The sequence below is a fragment of the Lupinus angustifolius genome, chromosome LG04, assembly GCF_001865875.1.
Source record: "Lupinus angustifolius cultivar Tanjil chromosome LG04, LupAngTanjil_v1.0, whole genome shotgun sequence".
NCBI classification, from domain to species: domain Eukaryota; kingdom Viridiplantae; phylum Streptophyta; class Magnoliopsida; order Fabales; family Fabaceae; genus Lupinus; species Lupinus angustifolius.
Window position 1 is genome coordinate 6,500,138 of NC_032012.1, and position 21,970 is coordinate 6,522,107.

The 21,970-nt window shown below is 33.6% G+C and overlaps 4 protein-coding genes across 4 annotated transcripts in view; 1 reads left to right on the forward strand and 3 right to left on the reverse strand.

The window, feature by feature from the left end:
- LOC109345351 (pyrophosphate--fructose 6-phosphate 1-phosphotransferase subunit beta-like) lies at window positions 320-5,635 on the reverse strand. The gene is made up of 16 exons (XM_019584303.1): window positions 5,375-5,635; window positions 5,033-5,197; window positions 4,611-4,720; window positions 4,197-4,250; window positions 3,986-4,092; window positions 3,677-3,782; window positions 3,031-3,094; window positions 2,862-2,950; window positions 2,569-2,700; window positions 2,251-2,421; window positions 2,027-2,142; window positions 1,710-1,821; window positions 1,482-1,566; window positions 1,115-1,159; window positions 745-813; window positions 320-549 (listed from the first exon to the last, which is right to left on the reverse strand). The coding sequence occupies exons 1-16, from the start codon at window positions 5,568-5,570 to the stop codon at window positions 473-475; spliced, it is 1,698 nt and encodes a 565-aa protein (XP_019439848.1). The 5' UTR covers window positions 5,571-5,635; the 3' UTR covers window positions 320-472.
- LOC109345352 (baculoviral IAP repeat-containing protein 7-like) lies at window positions 9,849-10,669 on the forward strand. Its single transcript, XM_019584304.1, has 2 exons — window positions 9,849-9,917; window positions 9,955-10,669. The coding sequence occupies exon 2, from the start codon at window positions 10,004-10,006 to the stop codon at window positions 10,601-10,603; it is 600 nt and encodes a 199-aa protein (XP_019439849.1). The 5' UTR covers window positions 9,849-9,917; window positions 9,955-10,003; the 3' UTR covers window positions 10,604-10,669.
- On the reverse strand, window positions 17,581-20,458 carry LOC109345353 (HSP-interacting protein-like). Its single transcript, XM_019584305.1, has one exon. The coding sequence runs from the start codon at window positions 20,137-20,139 to the stop codon at window positions 17,866-17,868; it is 2,274 nt and encodes a 757-aa protein (XP_019439850.1). The 5' UTR covers window positions 20,140-20,458; the 3' UTR covers window positions 17,581-17,865.
- LOC109345355 (ubiquinol oxidase 4, chloroplastic/chromoplastic) overlaps window positions 21,221-21,970 on the reverse strand; it is a 4,903-nt gene continuing 4,153 nt past the window's right edge. The window contains exon 9 of the mRNA XM_019584306.1: window positions 21,221-21,686. Within this exon, the coding sequence (XP_019439851.1) occupies window positions 21,472-21,686 (215 nt within the window). The 3' untranslated portion in view covers window positions 21,221-21,471. The remainder of the gene's footprint in view (window positions 21,687-21,970) is intronic.

A 21,970-nucleotide genomic window follows, 5' to 3' on the forward strand; every position in this document is an offset into this window, starting at 1 on the left:
TAATATTTATACACCAAAATTTATACACAGTCCACACATTATTTACCATTCATTTGTATTTTTTAAGAGTTAATGATTAAACATAAATAATAAATGATACAATAACAATATATCAAAGTCGTATCCTATCAATGCATACATTTTACATCCAAACTACTTAACCGCCTAAAACCATTAGATACGGTGATTGTTTCTTCATTGGTGGCGAAGAGTAGTACAAAAGTTAAAAAATGAATGGTGATAGATAGATCGGACATTTTTTCTCTTATTGCAGTAGTGGATAGTATCAAGTAAATAGGAAGTTAACCTTAAATATGCCGAATGCAAAATGCATATCAACCACTTCGCAAATCATTCTGTGGTAAAGTTCAAAATTAAACACAAAAACCCAAGCTAGTCTCAGATCAAATAATTTGCAGGATCCTATAAAATATGAATAGCTGCTGTCAAAAAAAGGGACCTCATTGTATACTTAAGCTTGTGCTCCAAGCTCCAACAGTAAAGTGTGACTAATTGCATCAGATCCTGGGCCAGTGAATTGAATTGGGCCTACAAAAGATCGTTATCATTAAGATCAAACTTTCGCCAGAACTCATAGCATTTTTTACAGTAAGCAAAAAAGGAATTAAACCTCTATAGCGCTTTTTAGGTCAACTCAAATGGCAATATAAACCAAGCAAAGAAACAGGATTTTTCTTCATGGTGACAGTTGAAACAATAGGTCAATTAATAGTTAATATGTACCTGGACTGATGTAGGAATTCTTTAGGGCCCATTCATCACGCAAGGAAGCAAACTTTTTGAAGGGTGCCCCTGAATGATACAACATGAAATATAGTCATTCAGTATCCAAAATTATTGGAGCTGATGTTATAGGAATTAATATTGCAAATTTGCAACACCTATATTTGACAATAAGGATCCAGCCACTGAAGTCAGGGTGACCAAGTATGTTATAACGATTAGTGAAAAGGAATAACAGAACTTAACCTTTTGTATCACATTTTCCTCCTTTCATTTCATTTTTTATAGTTTTACAAAGGTGAAAAATATATTTCACTTTACTATTTTGTGGAGTCTTATGTCCGGCTAATTAGGGTTATTGTGAATGTACCTTCAAGCTCCACCATTGCCTTCTTGATCACAGGCTTGAATTTACCTGCAATGTAAATTACATATCATAAACAGCGCATAAGCAGATTAACAGAGAAAGCATTCATATAAATACAACATATACAAACTTCACATAATTTTAGTGTAACCACAGGTAGTCAAAAAAAAGAAAAAAATGTGAATAGTGACAGTACAAAAATACATAAAAACATTTCTAATTTGGTAGTCATTAGCATTAGTAACACAATAGGGTAAAACCACGATCTCAGTTTTGCTCCAACATTGGAACAAAAAGTTATTGCATGAATGTTAATTCAGTAAAAATCCAATTGAAGTAAAGGAAAGCTCCCATAGATCAAAATGTGTACCATGTCTCCTCTCCACGTCCATCAGTGAGGTGAGTGCAGTTCCACCAACAACCCATTCTTCTACAGGTGCACTCAAGTTCGCAACCTGGTCAAAATATCATATTATTCAATAATTGAGTTGATGGCACAATTAAAAAAAGATCGGAGCATGTTTAATTATAAAAATAATCAAGAATAAACATTTCAGTTGATAACGAAAAGATAAAGAGGGGGAGAAAAAGCACAAACCGATGATATTAATCCTGTCTTCCCACTATGTAGGAGGGCTCCAGCACCATAACCCAAAGCATAGCAGTAAGTAGCATCAAAATTAGTTGGCAAACCACACCTCCCTTCGTAACTGCATATTTTAAACAACTGAGGGTGACCACAAACTCTAGCAAAGTCAAACTGGCAAAGATCACACATAACAAGTTTATGATCAAAAGTTACTTGAACCCAAGTTCAAAGGTGGATAACATAGCATGTCCCAAGAATCTCTTTTCATGGAATAGAAATCAAAATTTATAACTTCAAATAATGATACCAAAAAATAGATAAAATACCCGAAAAAGTGAGACTGCCCTTTAAATTCACCGTTATATTTGCCTTCTTGCTTTCTCTTCTCCAACTCAGTTTCAGCCATTTGAATAAGCATTTTCTCTGTTTCTATCTTGGCAACCTAAATGGGAATATACCAAAGTAACCAAATGTTAACATCAACACCTAGTCCAATTGCATACTGGGGCCAAAGACTAAAAAAGCATAGCATGGTAGCACCATTAGGTACCTGAACATTTCCATGTGGATCTCTTTCAAGCATTAGTTGTTCTTGAATTGCTTCAGGTAAAAAATCAAAAAGCTTCAACGACTGATCAGTGAGTTTCTTCTTCCATAACCCACCCTCATCCACGACATCATTGGCCAGAATTTCATTGAGTTCTGCAATAAGATGCTGGACCTGCATATGGAATAATAGCACATAGAAATGAGTATCCTCAGAATGTGCCTTCATACAGATTGTACATGAACAGAACCAATGTATAATCACAAGTTCATAAAGAAAGAAACACTGATGAATAAATTCTTTATGCAGAGTGATAGATACCTCAGGAATGAAATCAATAAGACCTTCAGGGATAAGAATGACTCCATAATTAAACTTATCTTCAGCTCTTTTACAAATAACATCTACAATATAGTCTGTGACATTTTTCAGCGTGAGCTTCTTGGCAGCAACCTGAAAAACATATTTATAGGACGAATCAAATATTTGATAAACAGGCCACTCAACAACTGGCCAACTTTTATCACAAGATTGACATGGAATCATTTTATATTGATTTCAGTAAGTTCTAAAATGTAAAAATACTGGATAAAATGACCAAATTTATGACAAACCTCTTCTCCAATGATAGTAATGTTTGGGTGAGTTTGTAAAGCACATTCCAAGGTAATGTGTGAAGCTGCACGCCCCATAAGCCGCACAACTGCAGAGAAATAATTGTATGTCTTACTGGTGATTAAACTCAATAGTACAATGAAGAGTTTCTAATTTTCATAAACTTACAATGGTAATATTTTCCAGTTGATCGAGCATCTACCATAACATTTCCAATCATTTCTGCATATATCTGCATTAAATTAACATTAAAATGTAAAACATAGTTAGGTTGTATACCATGTCCAAATGGGTATTTGCTATATAACAACATTTAGCTATTAGCACCAGTGAAGAGCAAGGCTGGAAAACATGAAGTACAAAACAATATTTAGAAATATTTGTAGGAAAGAGAATTTATAAATACCATGATGCTAGTCAATCACTAACAACCCAAGCACGAGATTAGATGTCACAGCATGACAAGAAATGAAATAGAAAACGCAGTAAAGGATTATGGAACATCACATATTATGCAAAATTCAAGGAAGAGATGATGGTTGTAGAAAGAAGTATTCTGTGAAATATGTTGCCTATTTTTCTGGAGAAACTGCGATACATCTGGTGCTCTCAAAAGCGTCATAACATATTTGGATACTCCCATTCCCACACATACAAATAAAAAACTGGTTCCTAAACATTTTTCCTAACAAACTACTGGAGATCAGTAGATAATGTTCCATATTTGAAAACTTAAATGTTTGTAAGGTGAAGGAGTAGGCCAATACAAAATAAACAAATGCACAGGGAAGACTGATTGTGTATCTTCATTCACCTTGCATGCAGTGTCAAACCCAAAACTTGTGGGAACTTCTTTAGATTTCAAATCACCATCAATGGTTTTAGGGCATCCAATCACACGAGTTTTCAAATTGTTGCTCCTGCACAAATCCATATTAAAAAAACGGGGACAGTCTTAGTCCCACTGGGTGGGAATGAATGGAATACAAGTGATTATATAAGTAGATGGAGTGGTAAAAGGACCTTGAAGATAAACCATGAACCAAAATGAAAGCACAATTTCATTGATCAAGCTTCCTAGAACATAGACTATACTAAGAAGTAAAATTCTATCAAGGCAAACCTGAAGTTCTCAGCAAGGAGGCATGCATTCGTGTTTGAGTCATCTCCACCTATAACAACAAGCCCGTCCAAGTCTAGCTTCTGTGCTGTTTCCTGTGCTTGTTTAAACTATACATGTAAATAAACTAAATTAGTCTTCTGACTTAAAGAATATATATAAGATCTCATAATGAACTAATCATTTGGCAAATATGTAGCATGACTTCCCTCACCTGCTCTGGAGTTTCAATCTTGTCCCTCCCACTGCAAATCATGTCAAACCCACCCTGCCAACATAAAAGGTCCTTATTAAATATCAAAATCTTGTGAGCCTTGATCTAAAACAGAGAGTAACAACACAGGACAACCTAAAACATTTACATTTATGAACCAGCATGTCAAATCTCAAATGCAATGAATCTCATTTATAGCATCACATGTCATGATATACAAAGAATGTCACTATGGCACGTAGAGTTCTATTTTAGATAACCTTCTTGAAAGAAAGCAGGTTGGCTTTTGTAGAGTTTTACCAGTTAACACACAATGTAGCAAGGGAATATGTAAAAAGTAAATAATAAAAAACACGGATTTAAAGAACCAGTGAAACGATGCCATTTATGTAAGTTGTAACTAAGAAAATGGACCTGATTTCTGTAGGGATAAATATAGTCCGAGGTGAGCTCAACATATTTGTTCTTCATGATGCCAGCAGGACCACCCCTGAAACCATACAGTGTGCTTCCTTTCGCGCGGTCTTGCAGGTAATCGAACAAAAAATAAAGAGGAAAAAAAATCACAGATTAAACTTAATAACTTAAGCACACGTATCCAGAGTCCTAAGATAACAGAGAAATTACACTAATCTCATCCGAAGTTTTATTTAACCACACACAATACCCTCAACAGAGATTAATATTGTAAAGAGCGGAAGCATAATAAAAACACAAAGTCGACCAATAAATGTAATGATAACAAACAAATCAGTGGATGTGAGTACAACTCTTGAAACAAAATACGTACAAAATAATTTGTATTTAGATAATCGATTGATCGAAACGAAGTATACCGAAGATTCCAGAAATAACATTGTGACCACCAGGAGCTTGGCCACCAGATAGAACCACACCGATCTTCAACTTCTGATCTGGCAGCGCCGCATTGGAATCATCGCTAGGAACCAATGCTGCAGAAGGTTGCCCGAACAAATGCGGAAACAACTTCGCAATCTCATCTACACAAACAAAACCATAACCAGATATCAAAAACAAAAAAACACAAATCCAAATAAAACTACATTATAATGAGAAGCACTACAATGTGAAATAAAACTAACAGGTCGAGTGAATAAGGATCGATTGGAATAAATCATGAGTGAAAGAGAATGAGAATAGATTGATAATTGATTAACCTGGATTGCCGGAAGCGGAGCTTTTGGGACCGTCGACAATGGTGAAAGGTTTTTTGAGAACGGATGGGAGAGGGAGCGTGTGGTCGACGCGGCTGTTCTGGACATCGCTGTAGACGGAGGCGGATCGGCCGGTGGTTGAAATAGGGGCGGTGCGAGGGGCGGAGATCTCACCGTTTTGTACGAAGGAAGGTGCCATTGGGAGAGTAGAGACAAAAGAGTGTTATAGTTATTATGAGAGTGAAAGAAAGTCAAAAAGCGGAGAAATAGGGTTGAAAATGGCACCCGGATTATTAAAGTCTTTCAAAGCTAGAATATCCTGGATCTGCGGCTTTTACTCTCTTTTTTTCAACGAGTAATTTTTATGCATAAATGATTATATGTCCTCAATCTTGTTTCATTTACTATCGCAAATTAATGATATGAATCATATATCATCACATGAATAACAGAAAAGAAAAAACTTGTATAAAGATGTAGACAATTAATAAATAATTAGCAACACATTAAAAATTTAATTCTAATTAAGGTTTATTATTAAATGATATTACTAGCAAACATAAATGTATATGCTTCCAAATATTACTTCTTTTGTTTTAAAAAATAAAAGGTAACATTTTAATTGGTTTGGAACAAAAAATGAAACTTTAATAAAAACAGTTGATCTTTATCCATTTTTATGTACTAATTTTTTCATCAAAAGTCTTTGGATGATATACTCTTTGCAGTTAATAATTATATTAATAGTACATAAATATTAGACTATGGTGTAAATCTTTGTGGAATGCATGTTGACTTTTGAAAGTGTTATCTTGTGGACTACGTTTGGTGTTTTTTTATATTTTCTCACCTTTAATTACACTTGTGGATCTCATCACCGTAGCAGTGAAGTTAAGATCATAATTATCTATGCGATGTGATGTATGTATCTTGGCTTTCTTGACCAATTAAATTTAGAAGTGCTAGTAATTACTAATAACTAACTCTTGTGAACATTCACCTTGATATGTTTCAATTTTAATGGATATAATCATTGATCCAAATAGGACACAACCCTAAGATGGCGTTATCATTCCGCAATTGACAATCAATAAAACATTAATATTATTGAAATCAAATTATAAATGCCTCACGTCTAGGAATAAATGCCTCACGTCTAGTACGTGATTATTAGGTGACAATTAAAATACGGGAACTATACATAACATATATGTAACATATATAAATATAAAACATAAACATACATTCGAGTAAGGAGAGTTTTATTAGATTATCTGGTAATTTATAAGATGAAATATTAAAATATGTTCATTGTCAAACTATACATGATTGGGAGAGTCATACATTTTAAAATAAATGAATTTGTTCTCATCCATAAGTGATAGAATATCTTTGATTTTTGTGATATTTATCAATCCTTGTTATGTCAAAGGATATAACACTCGGAGGATTCATCTTGAATCAGAAAAAAAGTTATTTATCTTGCTTTTAGAGTTCCTCATCAAATTATTGATGTGGAGATATGCCATGTGATAATTGTAATTCTCAAGTAATCCCTCAATTCTCCTGAATGCTTCAATATGTGAAATTTGTGTCACAAAATAGCAAGATTCATAATTCCTTTTATTGATTGAAAGTTTAGATAGAGTATCACTATAAAACTAATATGTTCCGATTCGGATATAATTGCTTCCAAGGATAATTGTGAAAAACAATAAAATATATAAGAGTTTTATACATTTTTATTATACAAATCTTCAAAAATAATATAAATTAATAGTATATGATATATTAACTATTATATAATTCTTTATAGTAAAAGTGTATAAATATAACAATCATAATATAAGAATATAATAAAGAATGGAACCATGAATTTAAAAAATCCACATACTCGTACATTTATCTTGATATATATATATATAAGAAATATAATAAATATATATGATATCACACATTTTGTCAATTGCATACAAATAATATGACTCAATTATCAAATCACTAAACTAGTTTATCTCCCCTTATTTATAAGTCACATATTACAAAGTTCTTGTGTCCCTAAATATAAATCATTCTATAATATAGAAGTAGTATTAAATATCTTATATCAAATATAATCATAATAGTCATACTCTATATTTATCACTCACATCATATTTCTATAAACCTTTTACTTTAGGAGTAATTTTAGAATATTCACATATATATTTTTTATAATAGTAATTACTTTTACTCACTTATCTTAATATATGTGAATCATTAATATATGACTTATAATTAGAGATAATAAGTTAGTTCTTAAGGTGCCTGTGCAATACATATATTTGTATCTAATTTCAAACTCTCTCCCTCTCCTATCTTAATTGTCACTTGAATATATTTCTTTTTTACTTTTTTTAAATATTATTGTCACTTTAAGAAATCAATAAGCATTAAATGCTTTTTCCTATTTGTCCTTATTAAATTAGGTAGAGTGTGATAATAATGAATATGAGTTATTATTTTTTGGTCAAAATATACCATTCATGTTCTTATTTAACTTTCTGTTAAAGCTGTGTAACATAGAAATTAAGAAATGTGACTAATATATTCATGAGACACTAAAAAATAATTTATTCCATGCAGACAATAAAATTGTGACATATATATCATATTAAACTATTTTTTATAAAAATAATTTTAAAAATTAAAAAAGTGTGATGAATGTCATGATTTTAGTAGTTGTATGAGATAATTTATATTTTATAACACTGAGTATTTTTGTTCTCTGCATTGATTTTTATTAAATGATGTAATATTTTACTACCTTCTAGACATTCATTTCTACTTATTATATCTCCTATCAATTAAGTTCTAGCAAAGTTGTTAAATCAGTCATTAATGCTATGTTAATTTAAGAATGGTGATAACTATTTTATATTACTAATCAATACTTTCAATTATTATCATAATATAGGTAGATTCTAGATTATATTAAAATGAGAGTTGAAGTGGAAACAGAAATATAAGTTCCATTGTTGAATAGAATTTAGAATGCAAGTAATGAAGAGTTCATGTGCCATTTGGCCTAACCTTGATTGTCGTGCGTGCAACAACGGTTTTGACTTATCTGATCTGGCCAACAGAACAGTGGCAGGTGCGCCAATAAAAACTAAAAATAAAATTCTAACTCAAATATACGTCATATATGCTTATAGCCTTATATGAAGAAAAAATAAAATTAAATGTTGGAGTTTTTTCTCATGTGTTATTTAAAAGTTAATATAATATTTAGATAATATTATGAGACAATGGTTAAGAGGGGGCCCCAAATTATTTTTTGAGTATGAAGTACACATAAAATTTACTTTTTTTTCTTCATATATTTTAATACTTAGCGATTAAAACATAGTCGGTGTTTTGTAAGACTAATTGATATTGTTACTATTCAAATAGCCAATTTCTCTGCATGAATTTTGTGAAGACAATATTTTAGATGATCTTCAATACTTAATTTTCTTTTTTTAATGAATAAATAAGATTGAACAGAAAATTTAGCAATGTACAAAACGTAAAGGAAAAAATATTTATCAACTAATATTTAATTATTATTGATGGTTAAAAACAATTTCAATAAATGATGGATAATGCTTAAATATTACACTAAACTAATTTTGTATGAGACCATTCCAATTACATCTATTTGTAATATTTATGAATCATTAGTATAAAAATTGCTGCAGTCATATATCATTCACGGTTTATTAAAAGAACATTTTCTAACCCATAATATGTGTTACTTCAATTGTAATTGGGGGAAGAAAATATAATTGTTAAATATTTTCTTATCATTTGTATATCTTTACACATGAAGTTAATACATTATTACATAAAAGATATGTTTTTCTATTTATTTATATTACTTACCTTTTTTAAATGAGTAATAATAATTAATATAAATAATAAATAATATACTGGTATGACATTAAACTCATATATTATAAATGCATGTATTTCTTTCTCAAATTAGTTTACAAATTTTTCTCCTACCCCATAACAAATTCACAACTATCACTTATAAACTATTTATTAGAAATAGATACTAGTTTACTTACTCCAAAAATAATTTTAATTAGAGAAACTTAATAATTTAAATTTATTCACTAATTGAAATTATTGGCTAACACATACATATGAATTTAGTTTTTTTAAAATTATTAATAACTCTCCCCTCCCTCCCCTCATGAATAATAATATATCATATTTGTTCACCTCTTACCAAAGTGAGAAATTTATGAGGAAACGGTGCTCCTTGTGAAGTGTAACTCAATTGATCTGTTACACAAACTCCGAGACCATAAACAAACCCTCATTTCTTCTCTTCCTCTTTTCTATTTTGTCTTTTCTTTCCTTTCATTTCCATTCACACAACGAACCCAGTATTATAAATTCAAACCCTTCCCTTTTTCCATTTTTTGCAACCATTCCAAGTCCTTTTCTCTTTTCTTTCCTCTTTGTCTCACCAATTTTATTTGTTCGTTCAACTCTTCACCCATCTCACCAGATCTCTGTCCCTACCTCATCACCCTCTTTTATTTCCACCACCTTTTCTTCCTTTTTCTTTTCTTCTCCATAACTCGTTTCTTCAATATTATGAGTCAACTCGGAACGAGGCAGAGGGCGGAACCAACCACGATTCTTAGTTTGTTAACAGATCAAATGGACGGCGTTGATGGAGGGACTCGTAGGAGACGTAGTTTGAAGGAACGGTTAGGATTCATCGGCATGGGTTGTTGTGGTGCCACGTGGGTTTTCCGTTCAACAAACCTAACAGCAACTAACGGTGAAGAACAACAACAACAACAACAGCATGGGTTAGTGGGTCAAGATCCAGAATTGGGTCGACCCGAATGTGTGGATCCGGTTGCGTCTTCTTCTTCGGGGATGAATCTTGCGGCGGCGTTGGCGGCGGAGAGGCAGCTACGGGGGCCGCATGAAGGAGAGAGGGAGCCGGGGACGCCGTGGAGGGTGTCGCTGATGAGGTTGTTAGAGGAGACGCAGGAGAAAGAAAGAAGAGTAACTTCGGTGGGGAATGATTCAGTGTGCTGCGTGTGCATGGGAAGGAATAAAGGTGCAGCTTTCATTCCATGTGGGCACACTTTTTGTAGAGTGTGCTCCAGGGAATTGTGGCTCAATCGAGGGTCTTGCCCACTTTGTAATCGTTCCATACTCCAGATTCTAGATATTTTCTGAATTTCAATGCTCTATATCATTTTCTTATGAGAATATGACTACATTTTGTCTTTTCTGTTATATGAATTTCACGTATTTGTTATCACTCCAGATATTTTGTCTTCTTCGTGTTACTTTTTATTTTATAATTTAGTTTTATATCTTTCATATAATGTAATCTACAAACAAATCTGGAAACCTAGAAAACATATTATGGCTATATTTCAACCTTTATTCACTATATAACATAGTTTTCCAATCAATTTTCTAACTATAATGTCTTAAATGTCCTAGGAAGATTTTCAAAAAAAAATCTATTGAGTTCCTGGATTAAAATAGTAAAATAATTTTGATGTTGATATATTTTGTTGTTGAAGCAGAGGAAAAAGGGTATTCAATGTGATCATGACATTCAAGTGATTGGGTGGGTGCGATTTCCCATATTTGGTTTGGATGGAGAGCCCCTTGCACAACCCCCACCCCTTTATCCATTTTTCTCTTTATAGTTATTGATTACAACATGTTAAGAAATAAATTTTATTGTGACACTTTTGATGAATTATTCTCAACCTAATATTTTTATCAACTCTTAATTTTATTTTGAAGTTATTGTTATAATTAAGATTAGTTGTTTTATGTTTAATTCATTTCTCTTCAATCTTTTTTATACAATCAAATATAATCTTTTCTTTTTAGGAGAAATCAAATATGCATACATACAAAAAAATCTGGAAGCATGCTATTCATGCATATTCTTGAAGTTCACATATCTAAATGACTAGACAGAGGTTCTCATACTGATTGCAAACTAGTTTAAACATCATACTCACCTTTAACAATAGAGAAATGGAATCATAGTACTTTCACTCTGCCATAATCATTCTATGATGGCAAACTTACATGCATGATACATATCTCTTCTCGTCTATAGTGGCCTAACTATCTTTGCTATTCTTTTTCACTTTTCAAGAACCATGTGCAATATAATATAGTCACAACATTATCTCACTATCATCAAAGAAGACACTGCCATCTAGAGAAATGTAGATAATTCCTTACTATTCAATCAAAAACCAGAACAAAATTCTTAAAAACCCTGGACCGGAAACACCGGTCCAAGGCAAAGAAAAAAAAGAAAAAAAAAAGTGGGACGGGTCTCGTGCATGGGGTGCATGAGATTAGGAGAGAGAAAATTAATCTTGTGTACCCCATACACGAGTTTGGTGGGGCAAAAACTGTTTCCCAGGAATCGTGTACCCTATACACGATTTTAATAAAAAGTATACTAGTTTCGTAATATTTTAAAAAGTTAACTCAGAATAGTAATAAGATAGTCAAACTATACCAGAAATGTGAATTTTCCATAAATAAATCATGAATAAACGTTTTTTGTCTTTCACGAGTAATTGACTTAGGATTGTGGAGCTTGACAATAAACAAGGGCAATTACTTTGGACTTTTTCAGCGTTGGCCCTTTTATTTATTTATGACTGTTTTCATAACCATGATCCTTCACCACCGAAAGGATTTGTAGAGCCTATTGTGAAATGGCAAATAGTCAAAGGATGCCATTAATGACTACCTACTTAGTTTTGATTAAGACAAGAAGTTAAATGGAAGCTTGAATATTTGGACATCACCAACAAACAACATGCCGAAAAGTCAAGGTCAGTTTTTTTTTTTCATTTAAAGAAATTGAAGATAATATTTATGCGCTGCTATGTAAGATATTTATAAGTACATCATTCACTGTTTATTTGTATTACTTAAAATTAATAATAGTGCTCTTGTGTCAATCTCTCTAATCTCCCTTGGAGAGACTATATCCTTTGGCTGATCCCTGATTCTGAAGCTCATTATATTCTTCCTTCTTACTTGCAAACCTTAATCTCCATGATGAATAACAATAAGCATTCTGAAGACAAGTCTTTTTAAATGAAACTACACAACAAAATACATAGCAGTAAGTTCATAATGTGATTTTTGCACCACATTTAACATGTGCTGCATTCAGACATGCAAAGCTTAGCTTATATGGACAAGAATGATATTTAACTTAATGTTTGATGAGTGGATATGGAACATGAGATCATGGATGGTTTTTTTGTAGAAGTGGTGAGATGGGAGAGTGGGGCGCATGGAAGTTGTGATAGTGGACAGTGTGGTTCAAGTAGAACCGGTCTCAATACCAGTACGATAAAACAATTATATCAGTTATGCAATTATACTAGTCAAAACCAGCTAAAACCGACTGGTTCTCAATTAATATACCAACTAGTTTTTATTTAAAGTTATTTCTCAATGAAAATTAGAGTAAAATAGCATTATCCGTCAACATTCATTACAAGTTTATAACATTTTCCCAACCCTGGTTTTCACATTATTATTATTATTACATTATTCTAATGAAAGATTAAAATGTTATAAACTAGGGTTGGAAAAATTTAAACATTCATAATTTTGTTTATTTTTGTTTTATTAAGATTAATTTAGGACAAACTTTGGAATATCCTTAGTTGCTGATCCTTAGACTCTTTAGTACATGACAAGATGACTGTCAACATTGTCGTATAATTAACCCATTAATTTTTGTAGTTATTCCCAAACAGTCTCTCTCGTTATTACTACTTACCATATTCTCACACATTGTGGGAATAACTACAAAAATCAATGGGTTAATTATACCACAATGTTGACAACCATCTTGTCATCTACTAAAGAGTCTAAGGATCAACACTTAAGCAACATAAAAATATTGTATAAATCAAAAACCCTAATTATACAAAACTCACGCAACAAAAAACTCATCTAAAATTCCAAAAAACCTTCACCAATTTAGGTTTCAAAGTGATACATGTAACTGAATGAATAATCTTAGTTTACATCAAACAAAATAAAATATATGATACAAATAATAATCTATAATTTTGATATAACTCATACAACTCAAAAACCAGAACAAAATTCTTAAAAACCCTGGAAAGGAAACACCGGTCCAAGGCAAAGAAAAAAAAAGTGGGACGGGTCTCGTGCATGGGGTGCACGAGATTAGGAGAGAGAAAATTAATCTCGTGTACCCCATACACGAGTTTGTTAGGGCAAAAACTGTTTCCCAGGAATCGTGTACCATGTACACGATTTTAATAAAAAGTATACTAGTTCCGTAATATTTTAAAAAGTTATACCAGAATAGTAATAAGATAGTCAAACTATACCAGAAATGTGAATTTTCCGTAAATAAATCATGAATAAACGTTTTTTGTCTTTCACGAGTAATTGACTTAGGATTGTGGAGCTTGACAATAAACAAGGGCAATTACTTTGGACTTTTTCAGCGTTGGCCCTTTTATTTATTTATGACTGTTTTCATAACCAGTATAGGCTTATCCGCATTAGCCCAACTTAAAAGACAACTTCGGGATCTCACGTTTCCATTTTGACTGTTATTTTTAATCATATGTTTTGAAAAATCTCATCATAATCCTAAACATTTTTTCCCACCCATTAAGTATTCACCTCTTCTTATTCTCTCTGTTTTTTTTTTTCATTTAAAGAAATTGAAGATAATATTTATGCGCTGCTATGTAAGATATTTATAAGTACATCATTCACTGTTTATTTGTATTACTTAAAATTAATAATAGTGCTCTTGTGTCAATCTCTCTAATCTCCCTTGGAGAGACTATATCCTTTGGCTGATCCTTGATTCTGAAGCTCATTATATTCTTCCTTCTTACTTGCAAACCTTAATCTCCATGATGAATAACAATAAGCATTCTGAAGACAAGTCTTTTTAAATGAAACTACACAACAAAATACATAGCAGTAAGTTCATAATGTGATTTTTGCACCACATTTAACATGTGCTGCATTCAGACATGCAAAGCTTAGCTTATATGGACAAGAATGATGTTTAACTTAATGTTTGATGAGTGGATATGGAACATGAGATCATGGATGGTTTTTTGTAGAAGTGGTGAGATGGGAGAATGGGGCGCATGGAAGTTGTGATAGTGGACAGTGTGGTTCAAGTAGAACCGGTCTCAATACCAGTACGATAAAACAATTATATCAGTTATGCAATTATACTAGTCAAAATCAGCTAAAACCGACTGGTTCTCAATTAATATACCGGCTAGTTTTTATTTAAAGTTATTTCTCAATGTAAATTAGAGTAAAATAGCATTATCCGTCAACATTCATTACAAGTTTATAACATTTTCCCAACCCTGGTTTTCACATTATTATTATTATTACATTATTCTAATGAAAGATTAAAATGTTATAAACTAGGGTTGGAAAAATTTAAACATTCATAATTTTGTTTATTTTTGTTTTATTAAGATTAATTTAGGACAAACTTTGGAATATCCTTAGTGCTGATCCTTAGACTCTTTAGTAGATGACAAGATGGCTCTTTAGTACATGACAAGATGACTGTCAACATTGTCGTATAATTAACCCATTAATTTTTGTAGTTATTCCCACACAGTCTCTCTCGTTATTACTACTTACCATATTCCCACACATTGTGGGAATAACTACAAAAATCAATGGGTTAATTATACCACAATGTTGACAGCCATCTTGTCATCTACTAAAGAGTCTAAGGATCAGCACTTAAGCAACATAAAAATATAGTAGAAATCAAAAACCCTAATTATACAAAACTCATGCAACAAAAAACTCATCTAAAATTCCAAAAAACCTTCACCAATTTAGGTTTCAAAGTGATACATGTAACTGAATGAATAATATTAGTTTACATCATACAAAATAAAAAATATGATACAAATAATAATCTATAATTTTGATATAACTCATACAACTCAAAAACCAGAACAAAATTCTTAAAAACCCTGGACCGGAAACACCGGTCCAAGGCAAAGAAATAAAAAAGTGGGACGGGTCTCGTGCATGGGGTGCACGAGATTAGGAGAGAGAAAATTAATCTCATGTANAAGTGGGAGGGGTCTCGTGCATGGGGTGCATGAGATTAGGAGAGAGAAAATTAATCTTGTGTACCCCATACACGAGTTTGGTGGGGCAAAAACTGTTTCCCAGGAATCGTGTACCCTATACACGATTTTAATAAAAAGTATACTAGTTCCGTAATATTTTAAAAAGTTATACCAGAATAGTAATAAGACAGTCAAACTATACCAGAAATATGAATTTTCCGTAAATAAATCATTTTTTTGTCTTTCACGAGTAATTGACTTAGGATTGTGGAGCTTGACAATAAACAATGGCAATTACTTTGGACTTTTTCAGCGTTGGCCCTTTTATTTATTTATGACTGTTTTCATACCAATATAGGCTTATCCGCATTAGCCCAACTTAAAAGACAACTTCGGTATCTCACGTTTCCATTTTGACTGTTATTTTTAATCATATGTTTTGAAAAATCTCATCATAATCCTAAACATTTTTTCCCACCCATTAAGTATTCACCTCTTCTTATTCTCTCTGTTTTTTTTTTTCATTTAAAGAAATTGAAGATAATATTTATGCGCTGCTATGTAAGATATTTATAAGTACATCATTCACTGTTTATTTGTATTACTTAAAATTAATAATAGTGCTCTTGTGTCAATCTCTCTAATCTCCCTTGGAGAGACTATATCCTTTGGCTGATCCCTGATTCTGAAGCTCATTATATTCTTCCTTCTTACTTGCAAACCTTAATCTCCATGATGAATAACAATAAGCATTCTGAAGACAAGTCTTTTTAAATGAAACTACACAACAAAATACATAGCAGTAAGTTCATAATGTGATTTTTGCACCACATTTAACATGTGCTGCATTCAGACATGCAAAGCTTAGCTTATATGGACAAGAATGATGTTTAACTTAATGTTTGATGAGTGGATATGGAACATGAGATCATGGATGGTTTTTTGTAGAAGTGGTGAGATGGGAGAGTGGGGCGCATGGAAGTTGTGATGGTGGACAGTGTGGTTAAAGTAGAACTGATCTCAATACCAGTACGATACAACAATTATATCACTTATGCAATTATACTAGTCAAAACTAGCTAAAACCGACTAGTTCTCAATTAATATACTGGCTAGTTTTTATTTAAAGTTATTTCTCAATGAAAATTAGAGTAAAATAGCATTATCCGTCAACATTCATTACAAGTTTATAACATTTTCCCAACCCTGGTTTTCACATTATTATTATTATTACATTATTCTAATGAAAGATTAAAATGTTATAAACTAGGGTTGGAAAAATTTAAACATTCATAATTTTGTTTATTTTTGTTTTATTAAGATTAATTTAGGACAAACTTTGGAATATCCTTAGTGCTGATCCTTAGACTCTTTAGTAGATGACAAGATGACTGTCAACATTGTGGTATAATTAACCCATTAATTTTTGTATGAAATTAATGGTAAAGTGGTATATTCTGCTAGTGAGAATGCATGACCCGTTGACCACAAAGTTAGTTAAGGGATTCAAACATGTTCGGAGATATTTGTTTATCTTGTTTTTTTAGTGTAAACTAACCGCCTATTGAGTTGGAGTAGCACATGTGACTGGACTGCATGTACCAATTTAGTAAATTTGTCAAGTTGTGTGAATTGTAATATCAGAATGCTGGTAATGTTATTCTTTTCCTAAGTTTTCCTCACCGGTCATCAGAAACACATTGGCCACGAATGCAGTGCAGAGGCACATTCATTCATCTGTTTTTGTTTCCCTTTCAGCTTTTACCCATTTGCTTTTTATTTAACTTTTGCTTTTACTTTTACAATGCCTGCTGTTGTGAGATTCAGCATTTCAGTACCAACAAGAAGTATCTAGCACCAGTATGATCATGTAAAACATGGTGTAAAATGGGACAGACATGCAGCATCTTAGTAGAACATCATTGAAACAAATCTTTTGAACATAATTGAAACAAATCTTTTGAACATAATTGGTTCGCAGTCATCACAGCAACACATCCAAGATAAAAAGGGAAGGAGAATGACTGATTTTTGGTGTGAAAATATTATTGGAAACTCATAATTGTACGAATAATGTTCAGAAATGATCCTCAGATTAACAACACCTTAAGAGAAAATAAAGGAAAAACAATTCAACAACTATCTAGTTAGAAACCCAAAATTTTCAATTCCCATGTAAAAATGAATCCAGATTTCCCTTTTCAACTAAAAATGAGAAGGATGTTCTTTGTCCATAGGCATCACTGCAGACAACACTGAGAAGATATAGTCAAGATTTCAAAGCCATGTCATTCATCTCACAATCATTAGCATCACTGATATCTATTTTGCCAGTGTAATCGGGTTGTGATTTTTCGATCCTTTTACTTCTCCTTCCTTTTCATCTCCATTGGAGCAATGATTCTTTAGCACCATTGAAACATCAGCCTCAGACGCTCCTGCAAGCTTAAAGCGCTCGGTTGCAGCATCCAGATTTTTTTTCCAATCGCCCATTCCTAATTTACATTCAACTTGAGATCGTTCAAATAGCATATTACCCCAGAAAAGGTGAATCTGTGATCTCATGACGGCTGCTTGCTCTGCAGCTTCTTTTGCAGATATATCACCCTGACGAAGAGTGGAGGACTCACCTTCAGTTGAAGGTCCGTGTTTTTTACTTCTTCTTAATAGTTCTTTCTTGCTTGTATTCGGGTCCTGTAGCTCCTTTGCTCTCTGCTCCTCCAGCTTCTCCCACATATCAGTTGCGGCTTTCATCTTTTCCTCTGCACTGTCAAAAAGTTGAATTGTCTCTGTAGAATCCCAGCCTAATAGATCTATCTTCTTAGCAAGTGCAAAGGACCAATGAAGCTTAGCCATTTCAAATTGTTGCTGTCCCATAGCCAACAACCCTTCATAGAAGTCTGGTTTAATCACAAGTGCTTGCTCATACTTTTCTCTTGCCAGGGAATATTTTTCCTTGACCCAGACATATGCAATTTGAAGCCGTTCTGATACTACCTCCTCCCCGGCTGATTCATCCAAGGGGATACGCTTCCTAGCAGCACACATATAAACATTCCCCCAGTTGAAGAATGCCAAAGCAGCCACCTCCTGGAACTTCGAAGCAGCTTTGTCAAAGAGATACTGAGCCTCCTCACCAGTTACTGTTTCCTCAAGTGCCTCTGAACAATACTCCATTCCAAGCTCGTGCAAGTCAATATGAGCATCTGGATCAATACCAACATGTGAGCGGAAAAGCTGGGCAAATTCAAACAACCAATCATCCATCTCCACTTCCTTGCTATCTTCTGTAGCATCTGGTTTTTCCTTTGGCGCATCTTTCTCTATCTTATCAACCTCAGCATCAGGAGCTTCAGAGGCAGATTCACTGGCTGAATGAGACATGTTTTCATCTCCCTTAACCCCTTCGCTCACAACAGGTTTTTCCTCCTCCTCTCCCAATAAAGGTGGCTCCTGCTCAGGACTAACTTCAACAATATTTAGTCTTAGCATCCCAACTGAATCACTTTTATCTGCTTCGGGCTCTTTCAGGAGATGCCTATCCACACTAGACTCTGCTAATCTGAGTTCGTCAGTAGAGGTAATGGTGACCAAATCACCATCATTATCCTTATACTTGATCAGAACTGACTTTGATGATGGAAACCTTTTACTGACTAATTCTCTCAGTACTCTAAAACTGCATTTCACTGGCATCTCGGCAAGCCTGATGTCATGATCATAAACAAGCTTCAATGGTCTCCAACGAATTACAACCTCCGAATGTTGTCCACGAACAGTTGCCGAGTGAGACAGCTGTTCCTTCTGGTTTCCATTTCTTGGATTAGAAGAATTAGCATAGCCATTTGAGGGTTTCAACGCAAGTTTTGGCAATTGAGACTTGTTCTCATGAACACTTTCAGCAGATAAAACCACTTGGGGCTTCTCTGGCTTGTAATTAGGTGACACAACCGATCCGACTGCTGCACTTGACCCCTTCTTAGGTCCTGGCCGGGCAGGTAAAGACGGCCCTAAACCAGCAATAGGAGCACCACGTACAGCAGAAGCGCCAAGGGCAGCAGGGGAAGGGCGACTATGGATGTCCTTCTGGGCTTCCTGCCAATTTCCCAGTGCAGTCCTCAATCTCCGAGCAATCTCCAAGGCATCCCCATGATTTGGTTCAACTCCCAGCAACACTTGCACATCAAGCATAGCCGTTTCATACTTCCCTACAGCCTCAAATGCCCGAGCCCTCCGGAGGAGTGCCCTAACAAATTGGGGCTGGACCTGAAGCGCCAAGGTGCACTCGGCAATCACAGTCTCATAATCAATAGGTTTCATTTGCATCAAACACGCAGCTCTGTTGCTGTGGAAAACAGCCCTATCAGGGTGGGTCTTAGGGGTTAGTTTAAGGGCATTTTCATACTGTTGTAGGGCACCAACATAGTCCTTATTCTGGAACCTACTATTCCCCTCTTCTTTGAGCTCATGGGCTCTCTTCAAAAATATTGAGGAATCCAATTCCACACCACCATTAGCAATTGGGGCTGCTGAGTTATCAACAGAAGCTTGATTTGAAGCACTACCCTTTTTTCTTCTACCCCCGGATTTTCCCATTCTATTACTTATTATAGAGAATCTCGATTACATATACAGAGAAATACTAATTTAAATCAAAACCAGTAATTTCCTATAAATATACCCATCAAGGGTGAAAGGAACTTACCGGTTAGAAGCTGAAAGATGAGAATTTTCTGCGAAAAATTGAATCTTTCTTTCAACCTACGATTGCCCAACAGAGAATTCTAGAAGAAGAGGGAGAAATGGCGTTGTGTTTTGGGAGTGAAATCGTTGGATTTGAAACCCTAGATAAGTTATTACTCCCAAATTGGGGTCTGTGCAAACCCTAGATAAAAGATTCAGTACCCGAAATGGGGCCTGTGCATTCGTCGTTGTGGACCGTTTGATCTGCAGAATATTCAATACTCGGTGATCTTGACCTTCCACATCAAAGAAATAGTACTAATGAAAATCGATATTAAACAATAAATAGAATTAAAAAAATTGAATAGAAAATAAATCAAAGAAGTTATGTTTTGAAAAATGGAATTTTAGCGAGTGTTCTATGATATATTTCAACTTATTCAAAAAAGAATAGATTTATATTAAATTCCCCATATAAAGTTTTAAGGGATAATGTGCACTTTAAACACATTTGGGAAAAAACCTCTGAAAATTATTGGCTTATTTCCCTATTTTACCAATAAAACAATCAAAATATGTTACATCATACAAATACAAACTGATACATTTACTCATCTAGTAAAAGTTGAAAATCACATACCAAATGGAAGGGGTTTGAGACACTTATACATGTTGATCTTAGATTTAATTCTGTTTCATGTGCAGGTAAAAAATATTTGGTGTTTGATCATACACCTATGAATTGATCTCTTACCTACTACTTGGAGAACACTTGCCAAAACCAAAATAAATGGCATACCAAACCACAAAATATGGTTTCCTTCATTGAACCTAGTCCTTATCTTTTATTGAGGAGAACGAAAATAGAAGTAACTCAACCTGCTTGCCCCTCAAACTATGATTTCCCAAACTAAGCAAAATTACAGCAACATATGAAGCTGCATAAAAACCTCTAGTTTATGGAAGAAGTGCAATCTCAACTTCATCAAGTGAGTTCCAGCCAAAAATCCCAGCATGCTTTATTAACATTATACTAAGAAGGAAAAATAACTGAATCCCAACATTTATCTCATGTAATAAAAATAAAAAGTTACGTATACATTTTAGGATGGGATGGACATAAACAATCTAATTGTCTCTGTAATCTTTATGCATATAAATTTCAGCTATATACTATTCTGACCATTATCCACTGCCTTGTATATTTTCTTAATGAATGCAACATGTTTGTATTGCGTCGCATTTCTACTTCAGCTTAGCTGGATTAGACGAGACGGATTTCTTTATACAATCAACTATTCCTTCACAATCTGCTTCAGGGTCACAGACTGCATTGACATCATCATCCTCTGTGTATGAATGAGGTGACCGGAGATTCCCATGGGTTTGACAGGCCTTCATTGTCTTACAATGTTCAGCTTCATCATCTCTGATATTTACAAATACATCGTACAGGTTCTCTGGAATGGAAATAAATATATTGTCGATCATTTATGAGAGAAATTCTACTGCATTAAAACAAAGCCCAGGGCAATGGGGTATTTCGTTTGCTCCTAAGACAACCATCCTGAAGAAAGTTCTAAGAAAAATATACAGGCAGTTTTTTATTGTGGAAATTTATTGTTAGTAAACATATTTTCACTTCAGTAACAACTAGCTACAGAAGTGATTAACAGTATTCAAAGAGTGATTCATGAGCAGCCATTGAATTAAACAATTGAGTGAGTGATTAATTGTTCTTAAA